This window comes from Pteropus alecto, unplaced genomic scaffold, assembly GCF_000325575.1.
Source record: "Pteropus alecto unplaced genomic scaffold, ASM32557v1 scaffold86, whole genome shotgun sequence".
NCBI lineage: Eukaryota > Metazoa > Chordata > Mammalia > Chiroptera > Pteropodidae > Pteropus > Pteropus alecto.
This window is the reverse complement of record NW_006442109.1, coordinates 10,105,580-10,123,866: the sequence shown is the minus strand read 5'-3', so window position 1 is coordinate 10,123,866 and position 18,287 is coordinate 10,105,580. Positions and strand designations below refer to the sequence as shown.

At 50.3% G+C, this 18,287-nt stretch overlaps 1 protein-coding gene across 1 annotated transcript in view; it reads right to left on the bottom strand.

Moving 5' to 3' along the window:
• IGDCC3 (immunoglobulin superfamily DCC subclass member 3) overlaps positions 1 to 18,287 on the bottom strand; it is a 38,954-nt gene that overhangs the window by 19,811 nt on the left and 856 nt on the right. Inside the window, exons 3-4 of the mRNA XM_025038743.1 lie at positions 16,791 to 16,910; positions 15,793 to 16,098 (exon numbers count right to left, since the gene is read on the bottom strand). Of these exons, the coding sequence (XP_024894511.1) occupies positions 15,793 to 16,098; positions 16,791 to 16,910 (426 nt within the window). The remainder of the gene's footprint in view (positions 1 to 15,792; positions 16,099 to 16,790; positions 16,911 to 18,287) is intronic.

Genomic DNA, 18,287 nt, shown 5'->3' with positions numbered 1-18,287 from the left:
CGGGGGAGGCAGCGCCGGTTCCCACAGCCGGCCGGGCCCGCCGGGCCCCTTTGAAGTGGCCGCAGCTGCACACCCCGGCCCGCGGCTAATCCCCGCCGACGCGGGCGTCCTCGCCCCCCCGCATAGCAATAGTGTCCGCGCTGAATGGCGCTGGCTAATTACCTCGCTCGCACCGCCGCGGGTGAATGAGAGAATCCGGCATTGTGCACGGCGAATGGAGAAAATAAGACAGCCATTGTCCTCACACGCCAAACGAGGGTTTGATGTCGGTGGGGCGAGCGAGGCACCATTTCCCGCCACCCCCTCCCCCAGCTGTGCAAATTCCCCAGCTGGGCCGACCTAGCGGACACAGCTGCCACCTGGGGAAACTGAGGAAGCAGTTCCTGTCTCTTTAAGTGGCAGACAGGCAGGCGGAGACGGAACTGTCCGGGGGCTCCCCTCACCCCACCAACGGTTTCCTCACAGAGCCTTCTCCACCAGCAGATTCTTATGAACACCTACTGTGGTCACCCAGTTCTGTCCTTTGCTCAGAAAAATGCACGGCCCTGCATTCGACGGCTTAATTAGATTTCATTGGGGAGGAATGAAACAATTGGTAGAGTTGGGAATTTATATACCTAAGTGCCCAACTGTGTGCCACCAACTGAAAGGGCTGGAGAAGTTCAAAGGTGGCTGGGAGAGATGTGAGCATGGAAGGCAGGAGAGAAAGACTCTGAAAAGAAGAAGGAAGATAGGGAACTGTGGGAAGTCGAGACTGAGGAAGAGACCGGAGTACTCAGAGAGGAAGAGGACAATGGCTGGAAAGGGGAGGTCCAAATTATGTAATGCCCAAAGCACTGAGGCCACTGTTTTGATCCAAGGAAGGGGCCCAATAAGAGTGATGGGCTGATATGTAAGATTAGAGTTCTAACCATGTGTCTGTGGAAACTGATTCATTATCAGAAACAGGACTAGCCTGAGGCATTTCACTTTTTTTTTTCCGTGTATAAGAATATGAAATGGCTCAGCTTAGAAATCAGAACTAAAGGAAATCCCAGTGCAGATGGACAAGCTGACTGACGATCACACTATTTATGCATTCAACAGATTCTTTGTGCTACATCAAACTGCCTTCTTTTAAGGTTTTTTTGGGGGGTCGGGGGAGGGGGCGGTGAAGGAGGTTACATCCTTCAAGATCAGGAAGAGTCTTATTTTTCTATCCCTCAGAGTACTTAGCTCACAGGCACCTAGGTAGGTACACAATAGTTGTTCTTGGAGATTTATGGATTTGAGAACTGACCTGCTTTAACATCCCTCAATTTCACATATCATTTTCCTGGAAGCACGTACTTTCTAATCTCTTCTGATGGGCTCTTAGACTATTTCTGCCCAAAGAATGTCATACATATGTTCCAATGTTCTACCGGGCTTATCAAATGATAAAAAGGTCTGATCTGTTGCTCAGATCACCAGTAGCCTTAAGTTAGTACCACACATTTGATGCACATCACAGAGCTCTTTGCCAGGTGGCAATCTTTTCTAATGCGCATGTCCTCAAAACTAGATTATAAACCTTCTGTGGACGGCCCATAGCCAAACTCTTAAATAGGACTATCCATCTATCCATTTATTTGAGAATAAAATTAAAGAACAGACACCAATGTTGAGACTGAACAAACAGCAGCCAAAACTGTTCCTTGTTCTGATCAACCAACTACATTTAACATTACCAAGCACTTAGTTATAACAGTGGTACATGAAAAGCATGCTTTTAAAGGAGAGAAAAATATAAGTATGGCTCTTTTTTTTTTTTGACCCAATCCTGAATCAACCTGGTCATAACCTCAGATGTGACTCATAATGTTTTTCTTTATAATTATCTTAAATCTTCATCTTAGCTTAATATTTCTTCTGCCTAAGGCTCTAGAACCTTAAATCCGCTTGGCATCACAGGGCTTGCTGCTGATAAATTACTCCTCTGCTTAGACCAATCTGCCTAGTTAATTGATCTGCTTAGTTAGTTGGTTTAGAGAACTCCAAAACAAAACAAAACAAAACAAAACAAAACGAAACGATAAAGCAGAGCTGCTGTGAATGGAGGAGATGTGGGAGGCCTGGAGCCCCACCAATCTGGCCTCCCTCTTTCCCCCCATCTCCAGCCTCTGAGCCCCCACCACAGACCCAAGTACTCTAAGGAATGATGCTAAAAATCCCGTTCTAAAGGGAAAAAAAACCAATTATTTAAAGAAACAACAGCTAGTAAACAGATCAAAATTTATTCTAATGCTATATAAGCCGCTAGCTTCATTTCATAAGACTAAAATGACCACTCAAACAAGAACTACAAACATAATTATTACTTTATATTACTATATGTGTGCCTTTAAGGTTTGTCCAGATTTCAGCAAGAGCGCCTGAATGTTTAATTCCAGATAAATTATACTTTGGAAAATGATCCACTTTTCAAAAAGCAAGAGGAGCCTCCAGGCCCAAATTAGAGATGCAATACTTTTAACTGAAAAAGTACTTTCGAAGGAAGCCTAATTCCACCCCCCACCCCCAGTTTTCTCTAAACCCAAGACCATAAGTAACTTTAAAAATAATGCTCTATGGGTGAGTATGATGATAGGAAGATAATGAATATAATAATGAGTGTTTTTTTCTCCCCTATTCATTCCTACGGCAACCTGCATTCATAGAATGCTCCATTATCACAGGTATTACTTCTCAAGATAATAGGAAGCTGGCATGTACATGTAGGACTAGTCCTTCCAAAGAGGCATGAGAAGCTGGAGGGCACCGGGATGCTTCTTAGCATGGAACTCGGCCTGTTAGCTCCTTGGGGGATGAGGCCAGTGCTCTGGCATCCTAGGACTTTCTCCAGTTTGCCTGGGAAGGTGTCCCACCCTGCAATAACTGAATACCAGTAGCCCCTTCTCCTGGGGTGGCAAGACTGAGGTCTGAAGTCATAAGGCCAAACCCTTCCTACTCAGCACTAAGTTGTGGCACCTTCGGCTCAGTCTAATCCCTCTCCTCCCCCAGGTGGCCAGCAATGGGAACCTGGAAGAAGGGTGTTTCAAGGGAACAGAATAGGGAGATAGGGGTGCCTTTTAAGACCAGAAGAGGCAGGATAGGAAATGTAGGACACAGATGCCGACATGGCCGCTCTCAGCTCCTGACATAGAGACTCAGGAGTCTGGGAGAATGGCTGAGGTGAAATCACCCCTTAGGCCCTGGGGGAGTGATATCTGACTCAGTTTTATCAGCCTTCCCCCCAAACCCAGGCTGTTGAGCTCCAGAAGGTAAGTGACCCATACCAGGCACCAACTCCAGGCCAAGCGGAAGGCTAAGAACTAAGGATGCAGAGGAGCTAGCCTCTCCCCTCAACGAGTAGGCAGACCAGTGAGAGGGACAAGTTGTATACTCACTATCCCAGAATAGACTGTGTCTTCTGATTCTACCCACCCCAAAAAAGCAAAGCTGGGCACACAGCCCAATGCATCTTTCCTGAATTGATGTAATAAAAGCTATATTGCTTTATTTCAGAAAAGCCTTGATCCTATCAATGTCATACTTGGCAGCTTGCTTGTAATGATCTTGATTTTGTTAGTTTGATGGAAAAATGACTGATTTGAGAAGTAAAATCGGAAACACAGGAGGGCAGGATATCAAACAGGCTTAATCCTGAGACTCATTCTATATAATATCATTATCAGTAATCTGACATAATGGAAGGAAGAATATTCTAATGCAATCTGTGAGTGGGTCTAAATCAAACAGGGCTTCTCTAAGGTACTAGAGGTTCGGCATACAATTTTAAGAGACCTCAAAAAATCAGGATGAAGGAAATTATAGCAGAAAGAGGGTGACATTCAAGATAAGCCAGGATGTAAGAGGCAAACCAAAAATAATCCAAAAAGGGGGTGAAGATGGCAGAAAAAGATACAAGAATTGTTTATCACAAGCCAAATACTGGGTTTCAATTCCCAAGGTCAAAGCTCAAACCCCATTTGGTCAGTCGGCATGTAGGAAAGAGCATCTGGACCTCTCTAGCCCAGCTCCATACACTAAAGACTTGGGGGCAGGGCCCTTTCTCTGAGCCTCAGCTTCCACAGCAGTGATATGAGAAATGAGGAGGCTGAGAGAGAGGGGAGAGTAGGGTCAGCAAAGGAAACCTGGAAAGCTTTACCTTCTCCCTATTCTTGTCTTTCCCTGGGGTGAGAGCACTCCTAAGCACTCTTAGGGAGACAAGCACCCATTCATGAGTTCAAGTCTGCCATTCTATAAAGCCTCTGGGACCCTCTCTGTTTCCTTTCTCTCCTAAAGCTGGCCTGTTGATAGGTCTGCCCACAAACTTTTGTCTAGCTCTGGCCTCTTGTGAGAAATCCCAAGCCAATTGGGAGAAAGGGGACTGGGAACCGGAGACCTCCACGCTCCTGCTCCATCTTGCTCCTCAAGACCAGTTCCAGTCTCCTAGTTGGTGAGGGCGAGTTCCCAAGTTACCAGGTGAAAAAAGTCTCGTCCCATTCTGGCTGGGGTAGGCCAGGGAAGTAGTGACCCAGAGGCAAGAGGCACAGAGTCAGGGGATCCAGGAAGCGAGGAAACACACACATTCATAGGCGACATATACTCACACACTTGCACACGCACACACATCCTCACACCCACAGACACGTCGGGGCACGGTAACTTGACAGCCCGAGACCGCGCGGCGCAGGGTTAATTGAATACACATTGATTCAGCCGCTCCTGGAATCCCAGCCCTGGGTCAGAAATGGCCGCTTGGGCCGGGGTGTCCCCCTACCCGCCGCGAGGGACAGAGGTGGCTTTCGGAACCTGGCTCCCCGCCCGGCCACTCTTTCTGCCGCGCTCGGCCGGGGCGGATTGCGCGTCCCCGAATGGGAACGGGTTTCGCTGGCCACCCGGCTCCTGGAGCGCACGCGGGACGCGCAAAGCCCTGGGGACGCGCCGGCCGCTTAGGACACGTGCGCTGGTCGGAGCGAGGAGAGAAGCCACCAAGTAAGGGCAGCGAAAGAGGGCGAGAACGACAAGAGAACTTTTCCGCAAAACTCTGATCCTGACTTTTAAAAAAAGGAGGAGGGCCCAGCCCAGCGCGCCTGGAGAGCTCGAGACAGGAGTGAGGGAGGGAGGCGGAGAGAGCTGGAGCGAACCTGGAAACGGGCAGGGAGGGGAAGAGTCCGGGAAGAGGAACCATGCTCAAAATAAACGAATCAGTGTCTCAGAATTTTCGAAGTGGGAAGTGACTTTAGGAATCTTTTAATCTGCTGCTTTCTACACCACCTGCCACCTCCGAGGAAAATGAAGCTCAGGAAGGTGAACTGATTGGATCCATCGCCCCACAAGGATGAGTCGAATATTTATTTACATTTTAAAAGCAGCTTGTTGCTGAAGAGGGAGCCAGGGAGGACCCAGAAGTAAACAGGATGGTGTCTGAATCGAGTCCCAGCTCTTCCCATGACCCACAGTCAATAATGGTAGGACTAGAAGAGGTGTCCCCTCTAAGCTTGGCCACTCCTGTGGGGTCCAGTCTCCAGGACTCAGCCCTCCCCCCAGCAGCTCCTCTGCATTACTGAAACCCAAACTAAGGGTGTCTCCATTGGTGGATGGTGGGGCAGAACCCTACTCATCTTCTCCCCTTCAGAAGACAGACAGGGCAGTACTCCCTTCCGTTTCCCACGTAGACAAACTGAGGCCTAGCACTATAAGGGAGGGAGGAAGCTTGAACTCAGAACCAGTCCGCAAGTCTCTGAGCATCTTGCACTGGCTGCAGTGCCTGTTGGGTATCTGGAGTCCCCCATGGTCCTGGGCGAGAAGAGCACTGGGGTTTTATTACAGGTAGAATTTGAGGATGATTTCTAGGTTGTCCTTGATTTCTCACCACAAAAATGCAAAGCCTTGGCAGACACAATCCCAGGTGGGAAGGGGCTAGTTTAGGAGGGGGACATGGAGAGGTACCCATGGCAAGCTGGGGCTCATGCCCCAGAAATTATTAGCCCCCTAAACCAAGAGCCTCGGGCCAGGGATGGGGGCAGGAACCAGGACCCTCACCAGAAGTCAGGTTGCCTGGGAGTAAGTATGAAAACGCTGAGCACCAAGGCGCTGCAGGCTCCAGAGAGGGTCTGATTTTGTGCTCCCTGGAAATAAGAGTCCCTTTCCTGGCTCCCGCTCCAGAGACCCAATGCTCGCCCTGCCCCAGGGACCCCAGCCACAACTGCCCCACTCCCCTTGCTAGTAAGGCCCCCTGCCCTGTGCTGGCTGCCCCCTCCCTGCTGCGCTGCTCAGGTTACTGTGCAGCCTGGGTCCAACCTATCGAAACAAGAAAGGGAAAGGGAGCCAAGGGGCCCCAGTGGGGCTTAGAGGGCAGAGGACCCAATGCAGACCTCTCTCCCAGGCTGGGGTAGGAGCAGAATTTTCCAGCCACCACAGCAGGAAGGGACTGTGGCCTGGGGTCTGTGCCATGAAACTTCATGAGGCCTTAGGCCACATCTTGCCCAGGCAAGAGGGCAGCACAAGGACAATCAGCAGCCTGGCTCCTCCAGGCTGATTATGGCTCTTCCCTACTACCCCACCCCCCTACAACAGGACCCCTGGGGAGAAGGATCCTACTCAAGCCACACCAGTTCCTCTCCTGTGATTTGTTCTGAATTTTCAAACAAAGAGTAATTATGACAGATGTGGAGCAATCAGCATCATTATGCGGGGAAACAAGAAAGGGAAAGGGAGCCAAGGGGCCCCAGAGGGGAGGGGAACTTGTCTTCCCTCCTGGGGAAGAAGCAACTCCCACCTCTACCTCCACCTCCAGCAGCCCCAGCAGCCTCCCAATTTCCTTTTCTGCCAGTCAGCTGTGCCCCAGCCAGCTGTGCCCCACCTCACAGGTAGGGCAGGACTCTATGCAAAGCAGAGCATCCCAGTCTAACTGTTCCTCCAGACTCCCCAAGGGCCTCCAGCAGTGGATGGAGGTGAGGGGCCTGTAGCCCTGCCTAGCCCATGCAGAAGTGACTCTCACTTTGGCCAGGGTTCTAAGCTGTTCTCTGCTCCCAATACTTCCCCATCCTTGACCTGCATGTGCCCAGGTACGTGGCTCTATTTCTGAGGTATTAATACTCATTATGTTCTCAAGGGACACTCTAACCCTCCCTTAAGGACACTCAGGCCATTGAATTTTAGGTCATGCAGATCTGGGTTTAAATCCCAGCTTCCCAGTGTACCCTTGGACAATTAATCATTAATTAACCATTTTGGGCTTCTGTTTACTCATCTGTAAAATAGGACCAGTAATACCAATTAATGAAATTGTTGTAGGAATTAAGTAAATTAATACATAAAGGGCTTAAGACAGTGAAACCATATTACTAGGACTGCCTCTACTACTAGCTAGTTCACCACCAGCGCCAGCACATAGGTAGGCCTCAAACCACTCAGCTCAGCATCCACTGTGCTTGGGAAACTCAGAGGCCCTCTGTAATATACCATAGATGTCAGGAGCCCCCGCCTAAGGTTTGCCGGTTAACACTCACATCCAGAACTATAACCAAAGACAAAGCCTGGGCTAGGGTAGGACCCGAGAACAACAGAAATATGCCTGCCAGTCTGCCTTGGGGAGATATACAAAGATCCCCGCTTTCCCAACCAGAAAGCAGTGAGACACTGGGGAAGGCAGAGGCATGAGGGCCCCACGAGTACTAACCCAGGCTGAGGACCAGCCAAGTCCTTGGGCAGGTTATCCCCTTGGGGCCTTAGTTTTCAAGTCTGTAAAATGAGAAGGTTGAACCAGATGAACTCCAGAGTTTTTCCCGCAGCTCTGGATACCTGGGATCTGACCTGGAGGCTGGGAAGACCTCTAAGGTCCTAGATGAGCTGGGAATTTTAGGATGCTTTTGCTGCAGCCTGCAACTTCGTGACAAGGCTAGAACTTGGTTCTCTCTCCCGGTGGTCTGCTTCTTCCTCTCCATTTAGGTGGTCTGGTCTCCATCTGCCCACCCCAAGTCCCTGGGGCCTCTTGCTTGGGTCCCCCCTCACATTCCAATGGCCTTGGGGGCAGCAGCCAGACCAGAAAGTCCAGTTCCTGCCCATTATCACTGCTCACATCTGCACTGCAACTCAACACCAGCATTCCAGAGAGCTGCCCCCACCACCCACTGTGGTCAGTGTCCAGGCTCAGAGACAGGCCCCAAGCAGAGGCCAGCATTCTCAGATTCCTCCTAGTGAAGGTCTGCGCCCAGGGAGGCTTTGACTTGTTGGGGAGGCCAGGGACCCTTTCCTTTGGGGTCCTCTTTGAACCTGACTCTCTCAATCTGTCTTCTTCCTATCTCTCTGCTCTGTGCTGAGGCCTGGGTTCACCTGTTTTGCTCCTGAAACAGAAGAATCTCCCTCCAAGCACAGCAGAGGACGGTGGATACAGAAATCGCCATAATTAGAGAAAGAGGCAGGAGGAAGGACAGAACAACAGAGAAGCTGGAAAAAGGAAGATGGTATATAGGACAGGGCAGGAGAAACTAGGGTTGAGGGAAGATAAAGACCCTAAACATGGCCTCGCGGAAAGGCAGAGGTGGGGGACAGAGAGTATGGGGGTGTCAAAGAGCATCGAGACCAAGACCTAGAGAATAGATGATGGGTAGGTGAGAAGGAGAAGCTGTAACGTGAGCCCTTTGCATCCAAATTTCCACCCCACTGCCTGAATCAGATGGCTGGCTGACCTGAACTAAGCCCGCGCTCCCTATCCACTCCATCTCCCTGTGGTCTGGCCAGGAGCCCCTCCTTTGCTCAACACCTTCCACTTTCACTGGGTCCCAATATCACCTGTCCAAGTACCTGAGGAAGCTACTGGGGCTGCTTCAGTCTATAAAGATGACTCTCTCGTCAGTCCTTCCCTTACATTTGAGGGCACTTACAAAGGGTTAGGATTTCTTGGAACAGGGTGAACAAAGTAGTGGGTACGGGGAGCAAGCACAGAAATCCAAGAATGGTCCTTTGGGGAGGATGGAGCAACACAGGCTAGCAGGCTTGAACTGCAGCCAGGTTGCTGGTCCTCACCTAATGAATAAGAAAACTATGGCCTAGACTCCCACAGGTACTGTGGCCATGCCCACATGCCCATCCACCCTCCACCAATGACCCTAGGACTTGCCTCCTTCCTCTTTCACTTTAGCTGGCTGGGTAAGTATCAGTCCTCTACAAGACCACTGCCTCTTGCCTGGCACCAATTCTGTCCACTCTAGCTCTCTAGCCCGGCCATACAGCTCAAGGGAAGAGTGATACCCCCAAGGTCCTTCAAGGAGAGTTGAACCCCAATCCTGGGCCCATGCACATACTTTAGGCACACACCTGTATGCTCAGGTACTCACAGGTACACATGGCAACACACGTGCATATGGTCTCTAAGTTCTACTGCTCTCTAAGTTCCTTGTTGTATCAAAGCTATGGACAGAGAATCTTAGGGGTTTATAGGTTAGTTACACAAGGCAGACATTTTTGGAATCACTCAGTCCAGATTAAACAAAGACAGCAGTGCACTGTTTGGTTTTCCATCTCCTGGGTACCCTTCTGTTCCATCCTACTTTTAGTGAAGGCTGTGTAGAACAGCCTTCAAGCTGCTGTGAAAAGTCTCTCTCTCTCTTACACACACACGCACACACACACACACACACATGCACACACACACGCACGCACACACGCACACACGCGCGCGCGCGCGCACACACACACACAGGCCCGCAGGGACTCTGGAGAGGAGAGAGAAAGGCAATACAAGAAGGCCAGGAGTGAAAAAGTCCTTTCTCCCTGGGGGTGGGGAGGGGACAGGGGGTTAAGGGGGGTTGGGGGCTTGTTTCATTTGCAGGCTGCAAATGCCTCTCCTATTCACCGGCCCACATTCCCAGCCAAGGCTCCAGGCCAGGGACAATGCCAGGAACAGGAACAGAGAAGATTTGCACATTGTGTTCAAGGGGCCAGCTGGCTGCCTGCGACAGTGGAGCCAAGGTGTGGGAAACAGAAGTGTTGGACTTCCACACTCAAGTACTGCGGGTGGGAGGGAGGGGGGCCCTCCCTCAACAATTGGGGCCAATGTGCCTGGGGATATAGGCTTCATCCAGCATCCAGGGAATAAAGTTCAAGGCAGGAGACCCCAAGACCCAGGTATGAGTGATACAAGGCAATTTGGTCTCTGATTTGCACTCCATCTGGAGAGGAAGAGAGTGTCTCAGTTCCTCTAGAGATAAACACACAGCAGCAGCCACCCTATGACCGTGCCCTAAGTATGTTATATTCCCCTGCTGATCCTCCCTGTTCATAAGCTTCTGTTCATAAGCTTTTGAGCCATGCTATCAATTACAGGGCAGGGAGAAAGAGAGACAGAGAGAGACAGAAACAGAGAGAGAGAGAAAGAGAGAGAGAGAAAGAAAGAGAACACAACAGAGAAGCAGAGAGAGAAACAAGAGAGACGGAGCTTTACACCCAGAAGGCCACATGTTCTTTCAGTTTTTTACCAATCTCTACAGGCAGGGGACGTGAGAAATACAAAAGAAAGAGAAGCCCTTTAGGAGCTTAAAATCTAGTTGAGGAGACAGATGGAATATCAGCCACACAACAGTTACTTAACAATGCAAGCAGCCAATCACTGAGAGGAAGGCTGAGCCTGAATGCCACAGAGCACGAATACTGCCTGCCTTAGCAGGGGGAAGAAATTACTGCAAGCTAAATGGTCTTTGGGGAAGAATGGGGTAAGGATGAGCAGGGGCGAGAACAGATTGGGAAAAGACCCATTGAAGGCAGGCATGCTCTGAGGACTGGCTGGATGACAAGGACGACTTACTACCTTAGGGCAGAAATGAACCTCCCACCCAATTTTACAACAAGAAAAGCAAAGCCCTGACAGGGCAACAGGGCTAGTGACTTGCTCAGAGCCACACAGGACTCCTGGTGTCCAGCCAAGGGCCTTTCCATCATACCTCACAGCTTCTCAAGAGCCTCAGAGGGGTTGGTCTGTGGAGTACTGACTGGCAGGTGAAAGGGCCTGAACCTCATCCATTTGTACCTACCTCTGTGCCATGGCATATGTATGGGTGAGTTGCCTGGCATGAGAGCAGACCTAGGCACAGCCACTCACTCATGACACCAGTGATGCTTCAGCTGCGTCACCTGCTTCCTGCCCGAGTTGTTAGGCAGATGTGTGTACTTGAGGGCCAGTGGGAAGACTTCCTCAGGGCTACCTCAGCTGAGTTGCTCTTCAAGGAAGAGAGAAGAGACTGGTTTCCACACATCAGGTGTGAGCAAACAACCTCCAGATGACAAAGGGCTCCAGGATTACAAGTCACTGCGCCAGGAACCACTTCCCTTTACAAATCACTACCCTGGACAGAGGCTCTCCAGGACCCCCTAAATACAATGGACCCCCACCACACAAGCTACATGTACTTCTAGGAAGTTCCAGCCCATAGTCTTCCTGACCCCACCCCTCCAGACCTGGTTCCACAGACCTATGCCCAGACTCTGCCCACAGATCCACACAACCACAGATCTTGCTGCTCAAAGAGGATTTCAGAGTAGTTGTCTGAGAATGATTCAGACTTTAGAAGTGGGTAACAGAGGGCCTGAGAAGTAGTGACTTACTGAGGTGGACACAGCAGAGGACTAGAACTGGACTTTCTCCCCTCACCATACCCCACTGCCTCCTTCTAGGTGTCTGGCTCAACCAGGGGCTTTGCTGAAACCTCAACAACTAAAGGAGCTTAGAACTTCACATTTCTCACCTCTAACTCCTCCCCAGAATAATAAAAGTTAATCTTTAAGGAACACTTTCTATATGCCCTTTACCTGCTAAGTTCCTAACACATATTATCCTAGGTAATCCTCACAAGATTCCTCCTTGCTATTATTTTCTCATTCTACAGATGAGGAAACTGTGACTCAGAGAGGTTAAGTGACTTGCCCAAGTCCACCCAGCTGGGGTCTTGTGGCCTCCACAGCCCACCCTCATAAACACTGTCGGGCCTGCCCGGTCAGGACAGCCCCAGGCTAGAAGGGAGGCAATCCTGGCTCTTTGAGAACCCAGATAGCTTGAAACAGGCTGGACCTCATCTTAAACTAGAGGTCAATACCTAACACTAACAATAATACTTAATGAGCATTTCCCAGATGCTAAGCCCTGTGCCAGGTGTTTTACAACCATCACCTCATTTAATCCTCCAATAGCCCTGACAGGCTAATGGGATTATGCCCATTTTTCAGACGAGGGCAAAGAGGTCAAGAGGGTTAAGTTACTTGTGCTGAGGACACATGGTCAGGAAGTGGCAGAGCTGGGTTTCAAACCCACCTAGGTCTGTCTGGCCATGAAGCCCATGTTCTGTGGGCTTCACTATTCTGCCCACAGACCCCACACCAGCGATTATGACATGGGAATGGGCTCTCCTGTAGCATCTGTGAACCAGCAGCATCATTATCACCTGGGCTCCAGTTAGACATGCAAAACCCCAGGCCTTGGCCTAGACCTACTGATTCAAAATCTGAATTTTAACAACATCCCCAGGTAATTCATAGGCACAATAAAATTTGAGAAGCGCTGCTCTAGAACACATTGCTCTTCACTCCAGTTCCCCAAGGGGCCTGAGACCAAGAACTAAGGCCAGGAAGTGAAGGACAAGAACTGAGGGCTTCTACCTGAGAGGACCTGGGGGTGGGTCCCCCAATTATCCCACTCCTATAGTGAGCCCATCCCCCTTTGGACTCATCCAGGCACACAGACCCCAAAAGGATGAGTCAATGCACATGTTCCCCTGGGTCAGGTGACCTACGTGCACTCCCTGGAGCCCCACAGAGGGATGGCAGAGGGTCTCACAGGTCAGCCAGCTTCAGCCGATACCCAGAAGCTTGGAAGAATCCCCATGCCCTCCCAGGAAGGGGTTAAAATAGAACAAGTCTCACTCTGGCTCCAATAATTCCACTCCCTGATAGATGTCCCTAGAGTGCTCCCTAACTGAATCCCAGTGAGGGAGAAAGCTGGGGGTTGGCAGTAGATTCAGGGAGTTTCCTTTTGTTGGCCATGTCAGTGAAACCGCCTTTAAATGAAGATTAAAGTACTGGCTCCCACTACTGAGTGCCTCCTATGTACTAGGCAAAATGTGAGGTGTACTCATCCTCACAACCATCCCACAAAGTAGGATGTACATTTCATAGGTGAGGAAACGGCCACAGAGAGGTTAACCTGTCCAGGGTCTCCTCCTTAACAAGTGTCCCAATTTTCAGCCCCCAAACGATATGCATATGGAATAAAATGGCAGAGAAACCAGACATGCTGGAAGCATGAGTACTCTTAGGACCCTGAGCCATTCCATCCTGAAAGGGAGATACTTGGAACTAAAGCATCCAATGAATCACCATGTAGTTTAGCTCACCCTGGTCAGGCCATCTTTCAAGGGCAGCATCTGAGCCCACTGCGATGGAGGAGGGGCATTCCCAGCTGTCAGCCTCTGGCCCAGAGCTCAGATGCCCCAGCAGACCTGCCCACACAGACCTGGACCCTATCGGCCTCCCTTGGTTAGTCTTCTGGGTGGACTGTGTGTCTGTGAGGGGTGCTTTGCCTGCCCCCTCCCCATCAAGCCCTATGGAACAGGCAGGAGGAACAGGGGGTTCTGGAGGGCTCCTCGCACCTTTTCATTAAGGCACCCTCCCATGTCACACAACATCTGTAGTGCCTCTAGGCGCACTGGCAGGGAGTTATTACCAAAGGAGGAAACCTAGGCAGTTAAGCAGCTTTGGGGGTTTCTAGGGACATCAGCCTGTTTGAAGTGAGAAAAGGGGATCCAGCCACCTGGTTGCTTGGTATCCAAGCATTCCCCCATGGGGCCACCGGCCTTGTGGGGAGAGAGAGGCCATATTAGACTGTCAGTGTTTGGAGCAACCCCCAACCTAGCTGTCCCTAGGACCCTAAAGACTTAATCACGCTGACTTCAACAACCGCTATTTCCCTCAGTCAGAGTCCACAGCACAATTTTTTATACTGGTAGGCGTTTAAGGAAACCAAACATCTTGAAAGTATTACCATTTATAGAAAAGCACATTTACAATTAACTATATAGAAACACCTGGGGATTTATCTCCCAGAATTTTAGGCTAGTGATTCAGGGGCTATCTATCCCTTGGCATTGACACGGGCCAGGGAGAGGGCGAGGTCATCTCCTTGAGAAGTCTCATTTTTCCCATCAGCAAGCTTCCTCGGGTCCCTACTCTCCATCCATGCTTCTCTTCCTCACACCCAGCCATCTGCTCAGAGGCTGTACCAGCCTTCCCCTACACCGCCGGGAGGGCCGGGGATGAGGGGTCGCTGAGCCAGAAGTGATTCAGTCTCAAGGTCCAGGGCTGCCTCCCAGAGAGCTCCATATGGGGGCCTGGATCAGCCTTCCTTAGAACAAAGGGGCATCTTAAACTCAAAGAGAGGGCTCCTGCCTCAGAACGATTCATCACTCACCAGCCGTTCAGAGCAACTGTGCAAATGCCCTCAGAGCCAGGAAGAAACTTGTCAGCGATCAGACAGGAAAGAGGCAGCGTGCCATAGGAGTTAAGTGGGCGGGTGTAGGGTTCAGACTGCCTAGACTGCAGCCCTGGCTCCTCTGCTTACCAGAATGTCCTTGAGTCCCTCTGAGTCTCAGTTTTCTCATCTGTAAAAGGAGGATGATAGCTGCCTATCTTCCTGGATTGTTATGATGACTAAATGAGATAATTAACGTAAAGCACATAGGGTGCCCCTTATGCAGCAAGTGCTTAATAAGTATCAGCTAGAATTATTGCCTAGCAAAATTAAAGCAGCCTCTCTAAGGGACACCCTCTCTAAAAAGAAGTATAGAGATATGAGATGGAGAATATTTCCAATTGCCAAAACTTTTGCCCTTTCTCAAGAGCAGTGGTTCTCAACCATGACCTCCCATTCCCATAGCCTGCTACCTCTCCAAGATACATAGATAATTTTGGTTTATGCAACACACTCCCAGAAGTGTGCATTGATTAAACAACAACAACAGACTTTTTTGCTGGACAGGACAGTAAAACACAGCCATCTTTTCATTACCACATCAACTGGTGGTCCATCTGCTCGAGCAAAGCACAATTCTAGAGCCAAAGCATAGTGCCTGGCCTTTTTTCCCATGAAAAAAAGCACATCAGATATCAAGTAACCATAATGTACACTTTAACTATCTTATGATTTTATTGTCAATCAGACCTCGATAAAGCTGAAGTTTTTAAAAAAGCACATCAGCATGAAGGTGAGTGAGAATAATGTTAATTTCATCATTCTACCATATTTTTTGTATAACAAATTGCTGATAAGCTTCAGAATGTCATCTGTATAGTGAAGTTTTATTCTACCCCAAAGGCTTAAAAGTCAGCACATAATTAACAACTGCACGTAGCCAAATTTCTCTTCAAAATTCTCTTAAATCACCCATAAAGTATAACAACTGTTTATCTTGAAACACAAGAATCATACTCAATGGACTGGGATACTCACAATATACCGGTATGTGGAAACTAAGACACACAGAGTTGGACAAAGTACTTCGTCTCTTTCCCTCTCCCCCCGCCCCAACAGTGTTGGGCTATATTCTTGTCAAATCATATTTCAAACAGTTAAATGAGTATATGGTATAATTCCATCACTACAAATTACTGCTATGCGCCTCTCAACTGACCCATGATGAGAAGTGAGTCCTCTAGAGAGCTGCATAAGATGGAACTGCTCCACCTGCTCCCCATTCTCTAGACCCCCAGTCTGGGAAAAAAAAGTAAAGGGTGCCCACTTACTTGCGGCCTGGATGCGAGCCTTCCGGCTGACCACTAGCCCAAAGCGGTTCTGAGCCACACACTCATAGTCACCCTCGTCTGAAGGGCTGCCTCCTCGATCCAGCCGGAAGTGATGGATCATCAAAGACCCATTGGCCAGTACTGTGGAGTGGGTAGTCTCTGACAGCTCCACTCCATTCTTCCTCCAGGTGATTCGCACTGGAGGGGTCCCCTCCACCCTGCAGCCCAGCACTACAGGCTCCCCAAGGACTGCAACATCATCACTTGGTTCCACAGCAAATGCCAGTTCAGCAGAGTGGCCAAGACCTGCATCATGCAGGGGAGATGAGAGGGGAAAAAGAGGTTATTGTAGAATGAGCAGACAGAAAGAACTCCATGTACTTTCCAAGTTCCAAGTTCTCTGGATCTGTGCATCCCATCCCCATCTTTCTATAATGTTAATAGAACTCTCTATTAATATGTAGAACTTTATGCATTAGGAAGGATCATCTCATGTAGTATTTTATTTCATCAACAGACCATCTCAGAGAGAGTGATTATTTGTCCCATTCCATCTTTAACAAGGAAACTGAAGCCCAGAGATATTAAGCAACTTGTCCAGGGTCTAACAGTTAATAGCTACAAACCTGGGATACAAAGGCAAGAATGATTTCAACACAGCTGCTGCCACTTCTGTGGTCACCCTGGTTAAGCACTAAGGCCTCACAGACTTTCAGGGTGTGACTTTAGGTAAAATATTCAACTTGTCTTGTCTTTCTCGTCTGTTTAAATCAGAACAATAATATGGCTTGTGTCATAAGGTTATTGAACATGACTAACAGACTCAAAGGCACTATGAAAAGTTAAAAGACAAATATAAAGTGAGATAGAAATAAATCATTGCTTCTTTTTGCTGGGAAAACTATCTGAGGCCTGGCGGATGCCTGGCAGGGGGCAGGGTGTGTGGGCCCAGCTCCACTGCTCCTTTTCTAGGATGCTCTGGGTTTGGGTTGTTTTGCCTTTGTCATAGGAGAGATGAGAATACCCCGTCGACTCAAAGTTCCCAAAATTCAGGAAGAGGGTAATTCCTAGAACCTTTACTCCCAGCACTCTCTCCACTTCCACCGATGACAGATGAACTGGAAGAGGAGTGGGAAGAAGAGAAGGCGTAAGAGGGTGATCAGGGAATCAGGAAAATACTGAAGGGAAGGACAAGTGCTCCCATCCCAGGCACGATGCCAAATTGCCAACTTCTCCAAAGAGCAACTTACCAGACCAGTTACAGCTTCATCCCAGAGGGAACGAACCCACCTGGGCTGAAAGGGCAGCCACAGACCCCTCCTCACATTTTCAGGGCACTAGCGATCCTGGAACTGGCCCCTTCCCAAAAGACCAGTGCCCTCCTGGGTTAGGGAAGATGGGGACGTGGGTGGGGAGAAAGCGAGAGGAGGGCTGGGATTATGGGCGGCCCCCCACCTTCAGGGATATTTTAAGACATTTGAGGATCACATCCCTTTATACCCCTACACCTATCTTTCCCATGACCTGCGTTTCAGCCTCTTCAGCCCCCGGTAACAACCCCGGTATAGCAACTGGGGGATTAAAGTTTCTCCTAGATGCAGACTCGATAGCCTGCTTCTCGGAGCTGAGAGGAGGGAGAACACGGCCCAGATGAGTGTCTGCTAAGAACTTGGGGTGGGAAAGGAAGAGATTAGATTTGCACTCTTCTCCCTTGGGACTGGCCCCATTACAGTCACTCGGGGAAAAGGATGGTGTGACGGAGCTGTGGGCAGCAAAGCTGGCAGACCCCGGAGCCTGGGGACAGGGACGCTGCGTATGCACACTCCGGGAAAGGGCGGGCACGTGGGCATCCCCAGCGCTCGCTCACTAGCTCACTCGGTCGGCTTCCCTTTCCCCTCCTCAATTCGTCGGGTGTCTCTCGGTTCTCCTCCCCACGCGCGGCCACTGGGAATCTTCCTCCCTCTTTTCCTCGGTTCCCCTCGCGCGCTCCGAGTCCCGGTCCTACCTCCAAATCCAGGACGTGCCCGCTCAACCCAGCGCAGCTCGCTCGGTCCCGGCCTCTGTACCCCCCACCCCACCCCTCATGTGCTGTCTCCTGCCTCTGAAGCCTCGGGCTACTCTGTGCCCGCCTCCCGGCTCCGCGCAACCCCGCTCACTCCCTCGGACGGGACATAGCCCTGCGGTACCCCCCGGCTCGTTTCCCCGTCTCTCCAACTCCAGCCCGCCTGCCTAGCTCCCGCTCTGCCGCGCGCGCCTTGCCCCTCGGTCCGAGCTTGGGTCCTGCCCCGAGTCCGGGAGCCGCTTCGTACGGAGCCCAGTCTCTCCCCGAGGGCTCCGTTCTCAGCATCCCGCTGCCGCCCCTAGCAGCCTGGCCTGGTTGCCCTCTCCGCGGGCTCCGCCCCGTCCCGCTCGGCTTCCCTTCTCGCGCAAGTCGCTCCAGCCCGGGGTCCCCACGCAGGTCCGCGCCGCTCTCCCCACGTCCGTCCCCCGCGCCG